Here is a 23,486-nt window from a genome sequence, read left to right on the forward strand (position 1 = left end):
TGTATGTTGGTGAAGAATATTGGATATACCAAGGACTGCCAGAAAAACGAACAAATCTGTCTTGGGAGAAGTACAGCCAGAATGCTTCTTAGAACCGGGGATAGTGAGTCTTCATCTCAGATACTTTGGACATGTTATCAGGAGGGACCAGTCCCTGGGGAAGGGCATCATACTTGGTAAAGTCAGCAAAAAAGAGGAATACCCTTGATGAGATGGATTGACACAGTGGCTACAACAATGGACTCAGACATAGCAACCATTGTGAGGATGGTGCAGGACCAGATAGTGTTTCATTCTGTTGTACATAGGGTCGCTATGAGTTGGAACCAACTGCATCTAACAACAACAACATAATAAGTGCCAATCACTTGGTTTTACATACTCTGGGCACCAAATTCTTGACTTCTTGTCACAATCACAAGTCGTATAGGGTTTGTCTAGTCTTTATGCTTACTTATAAAATATTTTAAGTACTCATATAACTCATAACTTCTCATAACTTTATGGAGGCAACAACAGGGTTAATTAAGAAGGACTGACCCTGAACCATGAAATAAGAAGCACAGCCTCAGGTACTGTGCTGTATGCATTTTGTTTGTCCCTCCACAGCCAATCTTTATCCTTCTCTACTCTGCTCTCTGCTGTGGGAGGTTGACCTGTACCATCGTTGGGCTCCCATGCCCTCTGGCTTCCAGTTGGTTTAGCCACTGGGGAGCCCTAGTAGGCTATTGAAGAGAAGGAGGAGAGTGAGATAAGGATATTTATTCTCCTACTTCTCTCCCTGTGAGGTTGCCTCAGGCTGACTGTGTACTTTGATGAAAGATTACTGCCTTTCTCCAGGTGGTTTCTCCTCATGAGCCTCTGCTTCTGGCCACTTCTCTCTCCCCTCATCATCCTTTAGGCCTAGATGTGGTAACAGCTCCACTGCTACAAGGCTCAGGTCCTTGCATTCTCTTTAGGGGTTTTCCTACACGCTGCTTGTGTTATAATTTGTTCCTCCGTAAATAAAACTCTCAGATAAACCAGGCCAGATCACAGAGGAATATGTATGTCAAGCTAAGATATTCCAGAAGCAGTAGGGTGGCAAGGGTTTTAAATGAGTTAGTGGGGTGATAAGATTTATATTAATTATTACTCTGTCTACAGTACAGAAATTACATTGGGAAACAGAGACTTGAAGTAAGGGGACTATATAGAGGCTATTGCAGAAGCGTAGGCAAAAAATGATAGAGCTTTGCCATGGCATTGAGGAAAGAGGGGATAAGTTGTATATGAGAGAGCTTAGTAACTGGTTACATATGGTGTTGTAATCAGAATGTCTGTCAGTTTTCTCGCTTAAGGGATGAAGTAGATGGTGATTTCATTGCTTGTTTCCTCTGACATTTTTCTTTCACAAAATCAGCTTAAAGAAGTTGTTCAGAAAAGAAGAAAGTGGTCCTGTTTATTTTCTATATTCTAAAATAAATCATTCTGAGAAGAATCTATAAGACAACTGTATTAGACTCACAATGATACCAAAAATAGCCTCAATATTAGCCAGTCTTACTTACAGAATGTACCTGGCATAAATTTTAATATGTTGTTACAAGAAGCTTCGCGTATTCTTATCTGCCCTCGAGTTCCCCTAGAAGACCCTGGGAAAAAGGTTTTGACTGCAAGTAGCTTACTTGGGAGGCAAAAGAAACATCAGCAGAGGAATAGGGAAGTGAGACAGGGAAGGCAAGGCAGCCAGTAAAGGATTATTACCAAGCCAGCCACCACTGTGGGCCACTGGAGCTTTATTCCACTGAGGAAAATTTGGAAGCCCTTGTAAACTCTGAGGTAATGCCTCAGAGTTTTCTTCCCTAGGTTCAGTGGAGCTGGAGTATTCATACCCAGATTCCCATCAGTCATTGGTTACAGATGGCTCCTGGGGCACAAGGGGGTGGCCATCAATTCCCTGGGTCTTCTAGCCTATCACTTAGATGGTAAACAGAATCTAGTGGCAACTGAAAGTCCTCAGGCAATTAAATATGAATGCTGGCAGTTGGAAGTGAGGCTATCAGATGCTGAAGTGGTAAGAGCAAGGAGATATGGACATTTGGCTATAGTACCTTTCTAAACGATGATCCATTTTTGTCTCTAGTGATTAAGAATAGGCAAAGATACATTTTTAGATATAATACTGATGATCTAGGTCACCTTCAGGAAGATAATTTAACAGAAACAGATGTTGGCTAGCTGAGAATAGTAGGGAATCCTAATGTCATAGTCCTAGGTATAACACAAGGAACAACGTTTTTTAATGAACAATATAAGATGTGAGATAATATGGATTTTAAATTTCCAGTGAATTCTCCACACTTAGCATTTACTACTATATATTCATTACTCCTTTTATTTTCCAGTTGAAAGAATTCAGAGTCAGTGGGATGAAGTACAGGAACACCTTCAGACCCGAAGGCAACAGTTGAATGAAATGTTAAAGGATTCAACACAATGGCTGGAAGCAAAGGAAGAAGCTGAGCAGGTCTTGGGGCAGGCCAGAGCCAAGTTAGAGTCATGGAAGGAGGGTCCCTATACAATGGATGCAATCCAAAAGAAAATCACAGAAACCAAGGTTAGTATCAAAGATATGTTCTTAAAATTAAAAAAAAAAAAAAACTGTTAACCATCAATGAAATTATACTGTGCTTTGAAATTCAGTAATTTATAATGTAAATGTATTAAAGGGAAATTATATTTAAGCTGAAATGAACAATAGACTTTTTCCATAAGAGTAAAGTAGAGCTTAGAGAAAAACTGATGGCTAAAATCAATCTTAACATTACTTGTGTCTAACAATCTAGATTTAGTGGGCTGGTTTTCACATTGCACCATCTTTTTTAAATCACTTCAAAGTTGAAGTACATACTTATGGAGTAGCATGTAGTCAACAAGTTGGGCTTAATTCCTTCCTATAAAAATTAGCAGGTCTACTCCTTCTTACTTTATTAAAAAAAAAAAAAAGAGGGGCCCTAAATGGAGAAGGAAGGAGGTGATTGTAAGGATAAGGCAGGGGATAAGGTATAATCTCACTTTCTGCTCCCATCCTCTGGAGGCCCAACTCTCTCCTATTCTGTATCTTCCTTCTTTTTCTTCTCCTCTTTCCCCCACAACTCTATCAAATATCTGTCAATTTAATAGTCTAGAACTCTTCAAAATAAAAGACAGGGAAAAAGGAAAGGAAGTAAAATTGGTTGAGCGACTATGTTGTATCAAGTGCCATACATGATGCATTTCATCCTTTTGGGGGGGGGTCACTTTTGAAAGACCCTAAGTACTAGACAGTGTGACCCCTTTAAGGGATTTTAAGTGGAGAGCAACATGGTAGGAATTTGATCAGATTGAGTACTTGAGCAGAGGCCTGCATAGATTTTTTTTTTTTTCCGATAGAGAAAGCCTTCGGCTAAAAAAGTATCAGAATCTCAAGTTGGTCATGCCATCTAAAGAGAAACTTAAATAGTTCCTTGGGCAAAGTGGCTTCCATTTCTGAATTATCATGTTAGACTGTGCTAAAAAAAAAAAAAAAAGGTAATAAAGAAACCCTAGAATCTCAATAGCTTAACACAATGAAGGTTAATTTCTTAGTTATGCCACAGTTCAATGGAGGTTGAAAAGCCCTTCTTAGGAGTTCTCTCCCAGATGGTGACATGGGGATGCATGCTTTTGTAATTTTGTGAAGCTATCCTTTTAAATATATGGCTGCCTTTTTTTTTTTTTTTTTAATGTAACTGCAGAAGGGGAAGAGAGAATGTGGTCAGTCAACCTATGGGGATTTATGGCCAGGCCTGGAAATTATGTATGTATACCACTTCTACCCACATCCCATTAGCCAGAGCTTGTTCCCAACTTAAATTCTGAAAGAGTAAATAGGATTGGCAAACATTTAGCCAGTCTCTGTCGCAGCTACTTTTTCAAAGGACCTGAGCCACCATGAGGAAAAGATTTTAATTTATATGGCGAGAATGTTAGAAAGCCACACAGGATTTTACAGTCCTATCATTATCATCATCAGTAGTTAAGAGCTATAGCTGCTAACCAAAAGGTCGGCAGTTCGAATCCAACACCTTGGAAACCCTAAGAGGCAGTTCTACTCTGTCCTATAAGGTCGCTATGAGTCGGAATTGACTCGACGGCAATGGGTTTGGTTTTGGTTTATCATTACTTCTGATGATGATAATTATGTTGTTGTTAGGTGCCGTCGAGTCGATTCCGACTCATAGCAACCCTATGCACAACAGAACGAAACACTGCCCGGTCCTGCGCCATCCTCCCAATCATTGTTATGCTTGAGCTCACTGTTGAAGCCGCTGTGTCAATCCACCTCGTTGAGCGTCTTCCTCTTTTCTGCTGACGCTGTACTTTGCCAAGCATGGTGTCCCTCTCCAGGGACTGATCCTTCCCGACAACATGTCCAAAATATGTAAGACTCAGTGTCACCATCCTTGCTTCTAAGGAGCATTCTGGTTGTACTTCCTCCAAGACAGATTTGTTCGTTCTTTTGGCAGTCCGTGGTATATTCAATATTCTTCACCAACACCACAATTCAAAGGCATCAATTCTTCTTCGGTCTTCCTTATTCATTGTTCAGCTTTCACATGCATATGATGCGATTGAAAATACCATGGCTTGGGTCAGGCTCACCTTAGTCTTCAAGGTGGCCTCTTTACTTTTCAATACTTTGAAGAGGTCCTTTGCAGCAGATTTGCCCAATGCAATGTGTCGTTTGATTTCTTGACTGCTGCTTCCACGGGTATTGATTGTGGATCCAAGTAAAATGAAATCCTTGACAACTTCAGTCTTTTCTGATGATGCTGATGTTAGGACTGTAAAAATCCTTTGTGGCTTTTCAACATTTTTGCCATATAAGTTAAAATCTCATCATCATAGTGGTGGCATAGTGGTTAAGAGCTTGGCTGCTAGCCAGAAGGTTGGCAGTTCGAATCCATCAGCCCCTTTTTGGGAACCCTATGGGACAGTCCTACTTTGTCTTATAAGGTCGCTGGGAGTCTGAAGCAACTTGCCGGCAACAGGTTTTTTGATTTATCATTACTTTTTTTTTTTCCATTGGAAGCACCATCTATATGGATAAAAATACTTTCACAAATTACTTGTTAGCACTAAGAATTTCAGCAATGGATGAACATAGTAAATTAGGACTTTCTAATGCTCGTTTTTCTAATTCCTGGCCTATGTGAATATACAATCCATATGGTTATTCTAAAGACCCTGGTCTTGTCCATAAGGTACTCTGTATGTTCTGCTACATTTTTCCCTCTCAATAAATGTAGGATATTATGAATCTAGCAGATAAGGGAGATCAGAGACCAAAGTGGTTGACCGGTGAGGAGGAGTTCGCAGGGAAAAGGAGTTTGCACTGGATCGTTGAGTTAAATGAGGAGAGAAGAGATGCTTAGATTAGTGCAAGAGAACTCTGCCAATTGGCAAATGAGAAATAGTCTTAAAACCTAAGAGAATCCTAAAGTAATGGCAAGAAAGGTTAGAGTTTAATAGCTCTTAAAAAATCAAAGGGCTTTATATAAAAAAAAAAACAAAAAGAATTGCCAAAGGAAATTGTATAAAGGAGAAAACTAGACAATTGGATTTTTTGAAATATTTACATGTTTTAAACACCAAAAACAATCAAACAAAAAAGATTGTATTATAGTTGCTATCTTTATCAAACTTCGGAAATGATCCTTTTTCTTTTGAATGGTCCATCTAAAAGTACATTATGGCTTGCTCATTGTCTAACTAAACTGATGCTTTTGTGTTATGTGCCTTTAGGAATTTAATTATATATATTGGTGCAATTTCAGTGTGAAGTTCGTAACACAGATTAAGATTGCCAAAGCTGTAATTTCCCCTGCCATTTCCTGAATGACATATGGTAAAACTAAAAATAACCCTAATGTTAGTACTAACTAATATTTATTAAGTGCTTACTACGTGTCCAAAACTGTGCTAATCACTTTATATACGTTGGCTTACTTCATTCTCCCAACAACCCTCTATGAAATTCCCAGTTTACAGTTAAGAAAGCTGAAGCCTAAAGAAGTTCCATAACCTGTCTTAAAGTAATAGAAATGGGATGTGAATGCATAGTGATTGCTGCCGGAGATGACATCACAGATTTCCTCTTCCACTTGTCTTTATCGTTGTTGTTGTTAGTGCCACCGAGTCAGTTCCGAATCATAGCAACCCTGTGTATCACAGAACGAAACACTGCCCAGTCCTGTGCCATCCTTACAGTCTTTGTTATGCTTGAGCCCATTGTTGCCCCACTGTGTCAATCTTTGTCTATGTGGTTAAAACAAATTAAAAAAATGCCATGAGGATCAGAAAGAAAGACAATTATAATCATTTATTGATAAATAAAGTTGTATTACTTATAAGCCATAAGGCAACAGATAGAAAACGAAAGCAATGACATAATATGCTGGGGAGAAGTTTTCATATTCTGTATGCAGTGAAAAACTAAAAAGATAACTGCAAATTTTATTCCATTTGTAATGAACCTACTTTTTAAAATTTTTTCTAAAAGTTAGGGAGCATATAAAATGGGAATCAGGTCATATGTTTTATATCTTATTACTACTGAATGACATTAGCTGGCTTATTATTTACAAATTTCTTTTAGGAAGAAAGTGTGAAAATAAAAATTAAGAGATGACAGATAATTTGATCAGGATCTTCTTGCTCCATACATTTTTCTGCATCTATGTGGCTAAGATTAGCTAGAGAGCTGGCAAGCCTTGTAAGGCAATCAACAGTCTGAGCTTCATAAGGTAATCGTCAGGCTGTGCCTACAGAATTGGAGAACGATGATTACAACATTCAGTCTCCCTTGCAGCATCACTGAGGACTGTACCCTCACTGTCACTAATGAGTGACAATGAAATGGTTTCAAAGGGAACCACCAGTATTGTTGTACTCTTTGAACATTTAAACCTGTGACCATAACAGAACTAAAGAAAAAAATCACCAACAATCCAGATATTTTAATGAGTCATAATTGCTTTTCTGTGTTCATAATCTCTTCTAGCTCTGGTTTACATATTTTTTAATTATCCTCATAATGTAGGTAAAATTTTGAATTCAGATTTTTAAAATGAGTGTTGCATAAATATTTCTCTGTGTCGATACATAGCATTTAATAATAATCCATCTTAATTCTTTGCAATATTTCATTAAGTTTTCATCTTCTCTTTAACCATCTCCTCTTCTAGTGGAGGAAAAAATAACAGCCCTTTCACAAAATAGAAATCAAATCTGAGATAGCATCTGGGAAAAGCCCATCCTGAAAACATGATGACAGTGGAAAGAGGCAATAACAAGAGTCTTGATTTGGCAAAAGAACAGACTGCAGATGTCTGTCCTGTGGTGTCAATAATTCATGTGCAGGTCATTAAGAGATATCTATAATATATTTATAGTTTCTTTCTTTGCTGCGTAACCCTTAATTTTTAGGAAACAAAAACATGAAGTGAGTAAGTTGTTGACTTTTTTAACCACATGGCTTCTTTTTATCTTCTTCATGGCCCAGGTACGATAGTGTTCTTTTGAGATGGAAAGACAGATGTTAGGGAAAATCTTACAAGATTTCCATCTTAATCAAAACCCCTGCCAGTAGGCTATGACAGAGTCCTGTGAAAGAGAGTGCCATTTAAAACTTTCATAAGAGGCAAGATGGTATGCCATTGGCACCAAAAACTGCCGGTAATAATCATCATGGAATTTATTTCATTTGGCAGAATCTTGGTTAAGTTTACAACTTGTCCCCCAGGCTATTAAGATTGGCCCATACATGGCCATGGATGCTTTGAGAAAATTATTTCTTGATCATTTTCAACTTTCTTTTCCAGTGTCAGGAGAGATTTACCCAGGCTTAGAGTTTTCATTTCCTTTCAGCTTTTGAAAGAGAAATTCCCTTTTTGTCTGCTTCGTGATTGCTTTTGTGTCAAATTCAGCATAAAAGCTTTTCAAATGTGACGGCATTAGCTGTTTTGTGCTTGGCTGAGCTAAGAGTACATGAATTCAATAGAGAAGTGAAATCTTGTTTGAGCCTAGCTGATTTGGCTATATAATACTTAAAACTATCTCAGGCGAGAAATCCAATAATTTATCAAATTATTAAATAAACATTTCCGAGGCTGTGAAATCTCTGTGTTTTGAAGACATTCTTTAGGGAACTTGGAATACAGATACACTGTAATCATTTCTTGCAAAAGTTTATCCTTGTTGTAAATAGTAAATACAGTCACTGTTTGAGGATCTCAAATTATTTTACTAGAAAATAAATTAATCAAAGAGAACTTCTTTTTTCAGGTATGGAAGTAGAGCCTTACTCTTATTTATTTGGAAGAATAAACAGCATCAAAATATATCCTTATCTGCCCTAAGGATATGGACAATAATGGAGTCTGAATTTCTTTTTTATACATTTTGTTTATTTTTTAGACTTGCACTAAATTAAATCAGCAAAGTGGCCCACACTAGTAGCTTGAGGTTTGCATTTTTGGTGCAATAATGGAAAGGATTATCAGAAATCTTGCTAGAACAATCAACCTACCATTACTTCATGCATTTTCTTTATTCCCTTTTGTTCCCCCCTAAAGCTTCCACATGATGAAGGAGAGAGAATCAATAACCTAATAGTACTTTTCCTCGTAAAGTATGTATGAAGCTATTAAACTTCTCAAAGCATACAAGCAGAATGCTTTCTGCATCACTGATAGAGCACAGGTAGTAATGGGTTAGTTTCCCCAGGTACTTCAATACTATATAAATATTTAATGGCAGTCACCAAGTCTTGAATAGGATTATGCTCTTATTGCACCATATTTTGCCTAGTTTTCTTTTCACAGTTTAGCTTATTCCATGTTTGAATAAAAATTGCACTTCTTTACACATTTTTAAATTACTGGTCCTCATTCCTTAAAATTGTGTGCTAGTATCCCAGCAACTGAATGCCTTTACATCAGACATTACATTAAATATATACCAGTGGCAAGACTTCTGTAATGGCGTAGTGAGGACCTCTAAAAATTCACTCCTACATAAAAGCAATGAAAATATTGGCAAAAACTGTCAAAACCACTTTTCTCGAACTCTGGACATTAACCAAAGCTTGCAACAATCTGGAAACTGCTGAACCTCAATAAGAACTTCAAGGTTTGTAACTTTTTAACTTGGCCTATTCCCATCTCCTCCTCTTGGATCCTTAGTAGACTTAAAAACCAGCAGTCTTGTAGCCACCATAGAGGGAACACCAGTATTGGAGTTCCTCAAAAAGCCCCTTCCATTCCCAGAGCATTGTCACTATTTGATTTTTCTTGCATTTCCCTGGAAATACCCTAGTCACAGGGCCTTGTCATTATTTGACCTGATATGGAGCTAGCTCTTCAAGAAAAACCCTATGCCCTAGAATGTTTGTCCAAAACCATTACCAGTAATTGTTTAACATTGCAGCTGCCTAAGACTGTGATGCTAGTTGAGACAAACAAGGGAGTAGCCAAAATTTAAAAGTAAAATGTGGAGAATGAGATGTCTATAAGGGGTTTTGACAAGGTCTGACATACTCCTGGGGCTTAGACATGTGCAAGGCTGTCTCATACCCAAGAAAGGCATGAGAGGTTCAGTCTCTCACTTCTGGTTGACACTAAGGCTCTGCGCAAGCAGTAAGTAAAGGCTAAGTCAGAGTAGGAGATTTCCTGAGGATTGAAGGTATGTCCCAACACACTCTCAGAACCTCTTGGAAAACAGTGGGAAACAGTTTGGTGGTTCCTCAAAAAGTTAATCATATGACCCAGCAATTCTACTCTTAGGTATATACCCAAAATTCTTGAAAGCAGGGACTCAAAGTGATACTTGTACACCAATGTTCATCGCTACATTATTCACAATAGTCAACAGTGGAAACAACCTAAGTGTCCATCAACAGATAAATGGATAAACAAAATGTGGTATATCCATATAATGGAACGCTCTTCATCCATAAGGAGGAATGAAGTTCTGAAACAGACAATAACATGGATGAACCTGGAAAACATTATACCCACTGAAATAAGTCAGACACAAAAGGACAAGTATCATATGATCCCTCTTACATTAAATATCTAGAATACACAAGTTCATAGAGATAAAAATTTATTAGAGATTATCAAAGGCTGGGGGTAGAGGAAATGGGAGTCATTGCTTAAGGAATACTGAGTTTTTGTTTGGAGTGATTAAAAAATTTTGGAAATACATAGTGGTGATGGTTGCCCAACATGGTGAATATAGTTAATGTCACTAAATTTACACTTAAAAATAGTTGGAATGACAATTTTTTTTGTTAGAGGTATTTTACCACAATAATTTTTTTAAAGAAATTAAGGTATTCTCAGATTAAAAGAAAAAAGTTGAGAAAATGTGTTACTAGCAGACCTGCTCTAAAAGAAATATTAAAAGGAGTCCTTCAAGCTAAAAAGAAAGAACATTTGGTGGTAATTTGAATTTACTTGAAGAAATAAAGAGCACTGGTAAAGATAACTAACTACATGGGTAAATAAAAAATATATAAACATTTTGTAACTTTTTTCTTCTGATTTAAAAGACAACTGCATAAAGCAATAATTATAAAGATGTGTCAATGGGTTGCTAATGCATAAAGGTGTATTTTGTATGACAATAAGAGTACAAGAATAGGAGAGGGAATGGCGTTGAAATGGAACAAAGTTTCTGTATACTATTAAAATTTTGCTGCTATTAATGTGAATTAGATTGTTTTAAGTTAAAATATTAATTATAATTCCCAGAGCAACCACTAAAAGGTAACTCAAAAAATATGCTAAAAGAAAAAAAATAAGATCAAAATGGTACACTAGAAGGTATCTGTTTAACATAAAAGCAACAACAAAAGGATAAAAAAATCAAAAAGATGCAAGGCATAAAAAGAAATAAAATAGCAAAATGCTGCATAAATTCTACTTTATGAGTAATTACATCAAATGTAAATGGATTAAACACTCCCACTAAAAAGCAGAAAGTTGCCAACTGGATTAAACAAACAAACAAAAAAGTAAAAAGAAAATGACCCAACTGTATGCTGCCTACAAGAGAAACCTTTTGGATTCAACGACACAAATAGGTTGAAGTTAAAGGATGAAAAAAGATACACTATGCAAAGAATAACCAAAAGAACAACTGAAGTGGTTATACTAATATCACACAAAATAGACATTAAGACAAAAATTTTTACTAGAGATGAAGAAGGATATTTTATAATGATAAAAGGATCAATACCAAGAAGATGTAACAATGATAAACATATGTGCCTCTAAAAACAGAGCCCAAAATACTTGAAACAAAAACTAACAAAATTAAAGGGAAAATAGACAATTTTACCAAAATAGATCAAGGCTTAAATATTCCACTTTTAATAATGGATAAAATAACTATGCAGAAAATCATTTTTGAAAAACCCTCAGCTAACACCATACTCAAATATTGAAATACTGAAAGTTTCCACATAAGGTCAAGTACAAGACATAAACTAATTAGACCTAACAGACATCTAGAGAACATTTCACCCAATGACAGTAGAATACACATTCTTCTGAAGTGAACATGGAATATTCTCCAAGACAAACCATACACTAGGTTGTAAAACAGACTCAATAAATTTGAAAGGATTGAAATCATGCAATGCAATGAAATTAGAAATCAATAGCAGAAGTAAATTAGGGAAATTCAAATACATATGGACATCATACAAAACACTTTTAAGTAACTAATAGTCAAAGAATAAATCACAAAAGAATTTTTAAAAAACTGCACACTTTGAAATGAATGAAAAAAAGCACAACATACCAAAACTTATGGGATGCTACTAAAACAGTGCTTAAAGGGAAATTTATAGCTGAAAATACTTATATTTCAAAAGTAAACAGATCTCAAATCAATAGTCTAACTTTTTACCTTAAGAAACTAGAAAAGCAAACTAAATCTAAAGAAAGCAAGAAGAAACTAATAGATTAGAGTGAAAATAAATGAAATAGAGAAAAGAAAAAAATAGAGAAAAATCAACAAAACCAAAAGTTAATTATTTGAAAAGATCAACAAAATTGACAAACCTTTAACTAGATTGACTAAGGGAAAGAAAAAAAAAGATGAAAATTATTAATCTCAGGAATGAAAAAGGGGACATCTCTACTAACAATATGGATTTAAAAAAATGAATTATAAGAGGATAATATGAACAAGTGAAGAAATAGAAAATCCGAGTGCACGTGTAACAAGTAAAGAAATTCAATCAGTAATTTAAAAACTTCCCACAATGAAAGGCTCAGGGTCAGATGGCTTCACTAGTGAATTTTACCAAACATTTAAAGAAGGCTGGAAATCAATCCTTCCTCAACCTGATAAAACTCTTCCAAAAGTCTGAAAAGAAGGGAGCACTTCCCATTACCCTGATACCAAAACCAGACAAAGACATCACAAATAAACTGTACACCAATATGCTTTATAAATGAGGACTCAAAAGGCCTCAACAAAATACAGCAAACCAAATCCAGCAAAATATAAAAGAATTATACACCATGACCAAGTGAGATGTATCCCAGGTATGCAAGGTTGGTTTACTTTCCAAAAGTTAATCAAGGTAATGTACCACATTTATGGAATGAAGAGGAAAAAATGTACATGATCATCTCCATTGATACAGAAAAGGTATTTGACAAAATCCAACACACTTTTATGATAGAAAACACTCTGAAAACTAAGAATAGAAAGGAATTTACTCACCATGATAAAGGGCATTTTTGAAAAACCCTCAGCTAACACCATACTCAAATGATGAAATACTGAAAGTTTCCACGTAAGGTCAGGTACAAGACAAGGATGCTCACTTTCACCACTGTTTTTAAACATTGTACTGAAAATTCTAGCCAGAGTAATTAATCAAGAAAAATAAATGAAAAACATCTAAATTGGAAAGGAAGAAGTAAAACTATCTCTATCCACAGATGACATGATCCCATATATAGAAAACCACAAACAATCCACAAGAAAGCTACTAGAACTAATAAATGAATTCAGCAAGGTCACAGGGTATAAGATCAACACACATAAATCATTAGTGTTTCTACACACTGATAATGAGCAATTTGCAGAGGAACTTTAAAAAAAAAAAAAAAAAAACCTTTTACAAGGTCATCTAAAAGCATAAAATACCTAAGAATAAATTTAACCAAGGAGGTGAAAAACTTTTACACCTATGAACTGCTGGTTATACAGTATCTTGGATCTAATCGTAAACCTGTCACCCTCATGAATAATACTGACTTTATCTAAACCCTCATATTCATCTTTTGTCATACCCATTTTAGGTCAACTATAACATTTCCTTAAAATCTTCTGTGTTACATAAAAGCACTGTGACCTGTTCTAAAAAATGTATGATCTAGCAGCATTATAGGATTAAAGAATTACATAGCATGACCAAGAGGGATTTATGCCAGGAATGTAAAGGTGGTTCAGCATAAGAAACTCAACCAAGGTAAAGCACCATGTAAGTAGAATAAAAGGTAAAAACACGTGGTCATCTCTATAGATGGAGAGAAAGCATTTGACAAAATCCAAAACCATTTCATGATAAAACACAATCAATGAACTAGGAATAGAAGGGAACTTCCTCAACCTGATAATGGGCATCTATGAAAAATGCACAGCTAAGATCATGAGGAAGACTGAACGTTTTCTCCCTGAGATCAGGAACAAGACAAAGATATCTGATCTTGCCACTCCTATTCAACATTGTACTGGAAGTTGCAGGCAGAACAATTAGGTAAGCAAAGGAATTAAAAGGCATCCAGATTGTAAAGAAAGAAATGAAACTATCTCTATTGGCATATGACATGATCCTGTACATAGAAAATCCTAGAGTCCACACACACACACACACACACACACACAAAAATTATTTGAACTATACAAGTATAAGGCACTTGTATTCAGAATATACACAAAAGTCTTACAGCTCAACAGCCAGAAAAAGACGGGGAAAAAAAGCAATAGGCAAAGGATCTGAATAGACATTTCTCCAAAGAAGATATACAAATGTCCAGTAGGCACATGAGAATATGGTCAACATCATTAATCATTAAAAAAAAAAAAAAACCCATTGCCATCGAGTGGATTCTGATTCATAGCAACCCTATAGGACAGAGTAGAACTGCTCCACAGTTTCCAAGGAGCACCTGGTGGATTTGAACTGCTAACCTTTTGGTGTGTTAGCAGTCGTAGCTCCTAACCACTATGCCACCAGGGTTTCCATTAGTCATTAAGGAAATACAAATGAAACCCATGATGAGATACCACTTCCCACACGCTAGAATGGCTAAAATAAATAAATAATACAGGCAATAACAAGTGTTAGCAAGTTTGATGAATAATTGAAATCCTCGTTCATTGTTCTTGGGAATGTAAAATGGTGCAACCACTTTGGAAAACAATTGAACAGTTCCTAAAAATATTAAATATGGAATTACTATATGACACAGCAATTCCACTCCTATCTATACACCCAAGAGAACTGAAAGCTTATGCCCACACAAAAACTTTACATGGATGTTTGCAGCAGCATTATTCATAATTAATAGTCAAAAAGTGGAAACAACCCAAATGTCCATCAATGGATGAATGGATAAACAAGACATGGTTTAACCAGCAATGAAATATTATTTGGAAATAAAAATGAATGAGTACTGATACATGCTGCAACACGGATGAACCTCAAAAACATTATGCCAAATGAAAGAAGCCAGTCACAAAAGACCATACGTTCTATGAACACATTTACGTGCAATGTTCAGAGTAGGCAAATCTATAGACAGTAGATTAGTGATTTCCTGGACTGGGTGCGTGGGAGGAGACAGGAAGAATGGATAGTGTGTAGTGACTGTTAGCGGGAAAGAGGTTTCTTCTCGAGTGAAGAAAATATTCTAAAATTAGATTGCAGTGATGATTGTACAACTCTGCGAATATACCACTAAATTATACACTTTAAATGGGTGAATTTTATGATATGTGAATTATATCTCAATAAAGCTGTTTTTTAAAAAGTATATATATGACAGTAAGAATGCAGATCTTTTCTTTTTTCTTCACGTTTATAAACACAGCTTTAGAAACATTCTGTTTTTCTTTGCCTTTTCCGTGAAACTCCTTGTCAGCCACAGAAACGAAAAATAGCCATAGCTGTGGACCTTAACAGCTTCCTACTCAAGGGCCTCCATCACAGAATGACTACAGAGTTCCTTTCTTTTTTGATCAAGATAGGTAGATCCTGTCAGACAGAATGTATTCAGAGATACTACCTCTAGCTCCGAAAGACAGAAATAATTGTTGCTGTGAATATTTCCTCCATGTTTTTAGAGCTTTCTATTTATTAGCAAAAGAACTTTTCCTTCTCTTTTTGTAATTTATTTCATTTTTGGTACTGTTAAGAACAACACAGCAGAACGTACACCAGCAATTTCTACATGTACAATTCAGCGACGTCAATTACATTCTTCAAGTTGCCCAACCATTCTCACCCTCTTTTCCGAATTATTCCTCCCCCATTATTGTAAACTCACTGCCCCCTAGTTTCCTATCTAATCTTTTGAGTTGCTGTTGTCAGTTGGATCCCATACAGATAGTTCTTAAAAGAGCACAATGCTCAAGGCAAACCTTCTTTGCCAGTTAAGCTAAACTATTGTGTGGTTTTAGGAAGACTTCAGGGAATATTTTGGTTTAAGGTTTAAAGATTATCTCAGGACAATAATTTCAGAGGTTCATCCAGCTTCCATGGCTCCAGAAAGTCTGGGTTCCATGGGAATTTGAATTCTATTCTGCATTTTCTCCCTTTTGGTCAGGATTCCTCTACTGAATCTTTGATCAAAACGTTCAGTAATGATAGCCAGATACCATCCAGTTCCTCTCTTCTCATGGCAAAGAGAATTTATTCTTTACGTGTCATTATACTAGTTTATATTCTGTTCCTGGCCCTGGCCCTGGCCCCAAACTGTCTGAAGATGTTAGAATTGTCCTAGTCTATCTGAGACAGGGTGGTACTTGAGTAGGTATGCAAATCAGTATGCGCTAAATTATGCTGCAGTAACAAGCAACTCCAAAATCTCAGGGGCTTTCAACAAAGTTTATATTTTACTCATGTTAAGTGTTTGTCACGGGTTAGCAATGGAGTTCTACTTAGCTTGGTCAGGCAGGGACTGTGGTTAATGGCAGCTCTGTCTTGATACAGGCTTCCATGATCACAGAGACAGGGAGCGTGGTAAGGATTGCCACTGATTCTTTAACTTTCTGCCCAGAAGTGACAAGCAACCAACACCAGTCACATGGTCATCCCTTAGTTCAATGGCATGGAGATGTATAATCCTCCAGCATGAAAGGGAACTGATTATTTGTGGACAGTAATGCAGTCTACCACAGTAGACTCATGAGATTTGAGAAATAGCCAAGAAAATGCTACTTTCAAAAAAATTTTTTTTTTTTTTTACCCCTAGGATTCTCTCTGGAGTCATTTCTACCCAACCATTTCTGTAGCCTCTCAACCAGGCTTCTCTTAGATGCCTGGGGTAGCTGGGTGATTTGTTAATTACAACACTGCTTAAGCCTTTAATAAAGTCAGCAAATTAAAGAGAGAGCCCAGCTAAAGAGAATGCTTTCCAAAATGTCATAATGAAATTAAGGTAATGAAGCACTTGGAGGGCTTTCCTCCTTTCTTTTTGTATAAAACTTATTCCAAAGAAGCTGGAAGAGAAATGGGGCCTGAAAGTAAAAAAAAAAAAAAAAAGAGGGGGAAAAATAAATTGTATGCCATTAGTTTAATTATAAAAATTCATTACATGAAGCCATGTAAGACAGAAAATAATGGAACTCTAATGGGTTGGCCGATAACACATTTACTAGCCTGCTCTCGGCTTGTAGTCATTGTTGAAAGGACAAAAAAGTAACAACTGTGGTATGTAGTCCTCAAAGCTATTGAAAAGATTAATCATTTCCAGTAAGCTGGAAAATGAGGGCCATTTTCTTAAATAGTATCCCCTGTATAGATCTGAAACAGAGTCGTCTGGTAATGTCAGAGGTTTAATAGATGAGTCTTGAAGTTAATGGTGAGAGGCTTTACTTTTGAAATAGCTTCCTTACAGATATTTTAACATTTTCTATTATAAATCCATAAAGAGGTTTTATAGGTCATTTTAATTCACACAAGGAAGAAAGAAATTATGTTTCTTTTTCCCAATAAAGATTTATAGAACATTAATTCAACTTAGGACTAAATTGTTTAGTGATTTTTTAAATAAACCAACTATGTGTTTTTTTTTTTTCAGCTGTCTTTGTTTGGATCCTTCTTACTCTATCATACACAGTAATTTTCCAATCATGCTATAATCATCAAGGAGATGATTTTATAGTCTTCAAAGTTCAATTATGATAAACACAATCATTTTCCTTAAACTCTTTTATATGGAATCGTATTTTATTTAACTGTGTTTGAACCCTGAATTGGGAGTCAAGAAACCTGCATTTTCATGATGCCTCTTTCACTGACTAGCTGAGTCACTGTCAACAAATCACTTAACCTGTCTGAGCGTTAACATTTCTGAGTTTTTGTATTCTCAGTTGTACAATCATGGGATTGGGCATTAGGAAAGAAGATAACAAAAGATGAAGGTTGGTATGTAGGCAGAGGTCATATATTCGAGGGCCTCACAATCCAAGGAAAGAGTTTGGGGCTTTGTCCTGTAGTTAATAGGGTGCCTTTGAAAGATTTTACCAAAGAAGCAATGTGATTCTATTTGCATTTCAAAAAGATCACTTGAACAGCTGTATGTGAATGGATGGGAAGGGTTTGAGAGTGGAGGGAGGGAAACAATAAAAAGGTCATTGTGGAGTCTTTGCAAGAGATGATGAGGGCCTACATTAAAGTAGTGGCAATGGAGATAGAAGTTTGGATATAAGGGAAAATTATGATACATCTGCTGTCTGGGTATTCTCCCTGTCTCCTCCTCCAGTTAAGGATCAACTTACACTACAAAGGGAGAAGATTGTGCTAAGGATAGAACACCAACATTTAAGGGACAGGCAGAAAAGAAAAATTGAACCATAAGAGAGAACAGAGGAGACCCAAAGAGGGAGGAGGGAGGAGAGAACCTCAAGAAGAGAGTAGTAAAGAGCACCAGTTGCTGGAAATAAATCGAGTAAAAGAGAATCTAAAACTTTCCACAGGTGTTGGATGTTGGTGACTGAATCGGTGAACTATTTGCACAAAAATGCTTCATAAAAAATACCTCAAAATCTCAGAGGCATACAACAATATATTTTTTTTTTTCGTGCAGGCTTGCAGCTCTGGGTTGATTAGGCTGGCTCTGCTCCACACGTCACTCATCCTCCTCCTGTGACAAGCAGGCTAGCCCAGGCCATGTTTGTCTCATGGTTATGGCAGAAATGCAAAAGGGTTAGCTTCACTGCACAAGAACATTTCAAACCTACTTGTGTCACTTCTGTGAAGCTCCATTAAGCAAAACAAGTCACATGGCCAAACCCAGCATCAAGGACAGGGACATCAATTCTGCCTTTTGTAAGAGGAATTTCAACGTTATGTAGCAAAGAGCATGGTTACAGGGAAAGGTAAAGAATTGGGGCTGATAATTCAATCTGCTACAGTGACTTCTGTCAGAGTAGTTTTAATGGAATGGCGATGGTAGAAGCATGATTTTGATAAACTATAGAGTGGCAGGAACATAATCAGCCAAGCTCTTAACTACTGTGCCACCAGGGCTCACAAATTGAGGCAATGAGTGAATATTTGCCTTCTTTTTAAGGAGCTTGGCAAGGAGCCCTGGTGGCACAGTGGTTAAGTGTTTGGCTACTAGTCAGATAGTCAGTGGTTCAAAGCTACCAGCCGTTCCATGGAAGAAAGATGTGGGAGTCTGCTTCAGTAAAGATTACAGCCTTGGAAACCCTTATGGGGCAGTTCTACTCTGTCCTATAGGGTTGCTATGAGTCAGAATCAACTCAAGAGCAACCGGTATCTTTTTTTTTCAGGAGCTTGCCTGTGAAGGGAAAGAGTATGATAGGGTGCAGTGTATTTAGTTGTTGTTATTTGGTTTGTAAAGATGGGAAAGACGCTCACGTTTGAAGGCTGTGGAGAAGGACCCTACAAAGAGGCAAGAGGTTGAAAACACCTAGGGAGAAAGTACATGGAGGAAGATTCCAGAATAGATGGCTGCCCAGACGGAGAAAAGGGCTTCCAATAGCAGAAAAGGCACCTCTTTCGCTGAGAGTTGAAAGAGGGACGCAAGATATAAAGTCTGATATATGATGAAATTTACACTTGATATGTTCAATTTCCCCTGTGTTATAGTAGGCAGATCACTTGCCAGGAAATTTCTTCCAGTTTGTGTCAGACTCTAGTCTGGAAACCATGCTAGGTATTTCAAACAGAAGGTGTTTAATACAGGGGACTGGTCCCATGGTTAATGTAAGAGCTGAGAAGCCCAACAGGGGATAGTGAGGCATTCCAAAGTTTAGCAACATCAGGAAACTCATACCACTAGGCCCAACAGGAGGAGGTGGTGTTAACAAAGCCCAGAAGTCAGATCCATCTCATGCAAAAAGAACACTGTGGGAGCTGCATAGCTGGTACTGGTACTATGCAAAGAGGGCCTGTCTGGTGAGAACTATAGACACAAAGGAGACAGGGCCCAGATACAGAGAGAAGAGGAGAAATACCCAAGTTCCATCCTTCCTCCTGCTGTCCAATATCCCGGCTATGCCTGTCATTGGTCTAACCCAGCTAGAAGTCAGAGGGTTAGAGATCCCCGGAAATTTTGACCCCCTTCAGGGGTTAGCCCTTCTGTAATACTGAGCAGAATAGGAGATGGGCAGAGAATGGATCTAAAAGCTAATGAGCTCTTAGCTATTAGCTCACAGAACTATATTTTTATGACTCTCTTATTATCTGAACGCAAATACAGTAATCTAGGCAAAATGAGAGAAATCCAATATGAAGGATTTTTTATTTAAAAATATTTTAGGATGCTGTTTATGATTTCCCAAGCAATTTGATTTTGATTTTGATACTTCACAACAAGTGTGAGGCATAGTCAGAGTAAGTAACCTATCACCCATCTCCCATTTTCCTCTAGTGGTTCCAACTCATAGCCACCTTACAGGACAGAGTAGAAATGCCCCATAAGGTTTCCAAGGCTGTAAATCTTTATGGAAGCAAACTGGCTTGTGGGTTCCAACCACTGACTTTTCGGTTGGCAGCCAAGCACTTAACCACTGTGCCACCAGGGCTCCTTAGGCAGAGTAAGTAGCCCCAATCTTATTTTACAGATGACAAAATGGGACTCACAAAGATTAATGGCTTCTGTAAGACAAGGGCCAAGCAAGACTTCCATCACTTTGCACTGCCTTTCATGAAGCTCCTCTGAGTCAAGGTCATTAAAATTTTTAAATGCAGTTTATGCAGAACAAATGTTTATTTCTTTTGTAGGTGAATATCCCAATAAACATTTTATAAGAAACCTTAAACAATACTCAACCTTAAAATTTTAATCATAGGTCTATACACTCACTTTTATCTTCTAAAAATTAAAGGGAGCCTTTTAGAGCTACAGTGTTTATAGACAATGTCTATAAAACTACAAGCACCTTGCTTTGTATTTAGTAGGGGCTCACCCTGTGGTGAATAGAGTGTGATTCATTACAAGTACTAGTAGTAGTAGTAGCGATGATGATGATGATGATAAAAACTAATATCTATTTAATGCTTTAGGTATGCCAGGCATTATTCTAAGTGTTTTTCCTGGATTTTCCAAATTAGCTTTTGACATAGATACTGTTATTATTCCTATTTAACAAAGAAGGAAAATGAGACACAGAGAGCATAAATAACTTTCCCATTTGCCACATATCTATGAAGTGATCAAAGCAGGATTCAAACCCAGCAGGCTCATTCTGTTGCTGAGTGCAAACCCCCAGTTTTGCTTGGCGTGACTTGTTAGAGCCAATAAACAAGAGGCTGAGGTGGGGGATCAGAAAGACGCCTTTATTTCACTGCACACGGAAAGGAGCAATAGGGGCTGTTTCCTCCAAGATTGCTTGCAGGCATCTTGAGGAGGTGGGCTTTTATAGAGAGCACGCAAGGAAATGCAAATTATTCATGAATATTCAGGATTGACCTTTATCCAGGCGCTCAGAGCTTGGGGATGACTATGCATTTTCTTTAGACAAGGGTTCCATCTCCTAGGATGGAGGAAGAGGTTGATTTTCTTTCATTAGAATGTGAAGTCCCCACCCAGAGGAGGACTGAGGCCATCTATGGTCCGTTCTGTGGTTATCTTGTCAAGAACAATTTCAGAAGCAAGTGCAGCTTATCCTGCTCAGTGTAGGAGAATAAGCCAAAGCAGGTGTTTCTTAGAAGGGGTGGGCTCTGAGGCTGCCTGCCTCAGTTCTGGTGCCTGGACTTTTAACTAGTCTTTCTCTTCATGAATTAAAATTAAAAAAAAAAAAAAAGAAGTTAACACTTAAACTTCTTGAACTTACTTCAAGATGTCTTATAGTCAGAAATCATTTTCTGCCTGAAATATTCTATATAAACACCCAACACATTTTATAGCAGCATCATATTAAATTTGAATATGAAATATTGTTTTCCTGGTTAGGGACACAATCTTTCGGGAATTTAGCATTTTCTGTTCTTCATAGAAAACACACACATACACCCATGGAATCATATTTTTTATAGGCTAGTGCTCACAGCATTTTAAATTTCTTCACATACGCTGATCACCACACAAACAATTTCCTGTAGTGTATACCTTGTAAATGGAATTCAGGAAGAAAAGGAGTGTGTGAATTCTATTGTATTTTTGAATTTACACTCCTTCTGTGGTCTGGCATAATCCCAGTAGTAAATTTCACAGTGGTAGGCAAAGCCGGTCAAGGTCGTGTTTCCTAGGGCGAATGACACTTGGGTAAAGCCTTAGGGGTCAGCATATTACCTTAGGAGAAAGGGAAACCAGTCTGTTCTGGTGAATATCTTTAGAAGGGAGAAAAGAAAGCTGCAGTGGAGAACCTCTGAGTTCAGATAACAGCCTTAGCCCTCTCAATGTTAGTCAAGGTTAGTGGTAGTTCTTCTTTTTAATCCTGCATCCTTGTAAAATCTAGGCAGTATTCAGAGAAGGTAAGCACTCAGTCAGTATTTCCTTAGGTATACAAATCTGACTTCCAGTGTGAATACAAATTTGGAGAAAAATATATGCATGGGTATTTTTGCCTTTCAGGCATTAAAGTATATCAAAAGGCTCTGGTTTGAAGTCAAGTCTCACTCCTTTGCTACCTTTTCACTATGAAGCCTCTAATTTAACTTTAGCTTGCTATTTCCTTCAGAATTGTTGAAAACTTCTAGCATACTTTGCAACTTATATTTCTAGCTATTTTTTATGGTCTATAAATTACAACTAAAGAGTGTATCCTCTTATACCTAGACATTTCAAGTAGCAACCCACCAGTGGGGCGTGGCTTCCAAGACTGTATATTTGCTCAGGCAAAATAAATGATTTTAATTACTGTCACTAAAATTGTTATATATATTTTGTCTTCCTAAGCCTACAGATATATGGTCTTATGCAGATTCATGAGTATTTCTTTAACAATTGTATCCTTCTTAGGAGGAATTACCTCCTAAGAAGGTAAGCAAGTTATTGGTCTCAGGGTTTTGGATTCTTATGCTACTGACTAGAGATTTAATTGAGGCGGATAATAAGCTCTTCTTTTAAAATGCAAATATCACTCTGTGGATAATAAAGGCTGATTGGTCATTCATATCTTAGTATACATCACTTATATCACTATAGATTTGGCTTGAGTGAGGAGGCGAAAGGAAAGAGAGGTAATTTTGTACCGCCAGAAAATTCCTAGAAAGGGCAAGCCTTTAAGGGGGGTGGTGTTTTACCTCAGCAGGGTTTTTGAATAGCATGGAGATCTAAAAAGTGGAAAATAGGGACTGCCGGGCTTGATAAAAGGAGCACAGAGGAAAGGCAGGCATTCCACAAGGATAAATTTTAATTGCTTTGTAGTAGCCGCGGCTATGCTGTATGCCTCAGAAACTGTCTCTACTGTTTCCTTAGCAAAAGTTAATGATATTGGCTTTAGCTGCATGGTTGTTAATGTTGTTCTGCTGTTTGGTACTAGTTTGATAATCTGGGTCTACTTGCTATATGCAGTAAACGCCTTTTGTTTACTGTAAATCTAGAACAGGATGTTCAAATTAACGGAGAAATGCCAGATCACATACAAATTATACATTTTCAAAGAATTATAGTCCAACCAAACATACTGAAGCTATCCTAAAAACTATTAGTATGATATTTTTTATTATATTAACATCATACTAACATGAAAGAAGA

At 37.0% G+C, this 23,486-nt stretch overlaps 1 protein-coding gene across 12 annotated transcripts in view; it reads left to right on the forward strand.

Moving 5' to 3' along the window:
- Window positions 1-23,486, forward strand: part of DMD (dystrophin) — a 2,447,064-nt gene that overhangs the window by 1,831,583 nt on the left and 591,995 nt on the right. For all 12 annotated transcript variants that reach the window (XM_049872854.1, XM_049872851.1, XM_049872858.1 and 9 more), the window contains one exon: window positions 2,388-2,599. In XM_049872854.1, the coding sequence (XP_049728811.1) occupies window positions 2,388-2,599 (212 nt within the window). The remainder of the gene's footprint in view (window positions 1-2,387; window positions 2,600-23,486) is intronic.

The sequence above is a fragment of the Elephas maximus genome, chromosome X, assembly GCF_024166365.1.
Source record: "Elephas maximus indicus isolate mEleMax1 chromosome X, mEleMax1 primary haplotype, whole genome shotgun sequence".
Lineage (NCBI taxonomy): Eukaryota > Metazoa > Chordata > Mammalia > Proboscidea > Elephantidae > Elephas > Elephas maximus.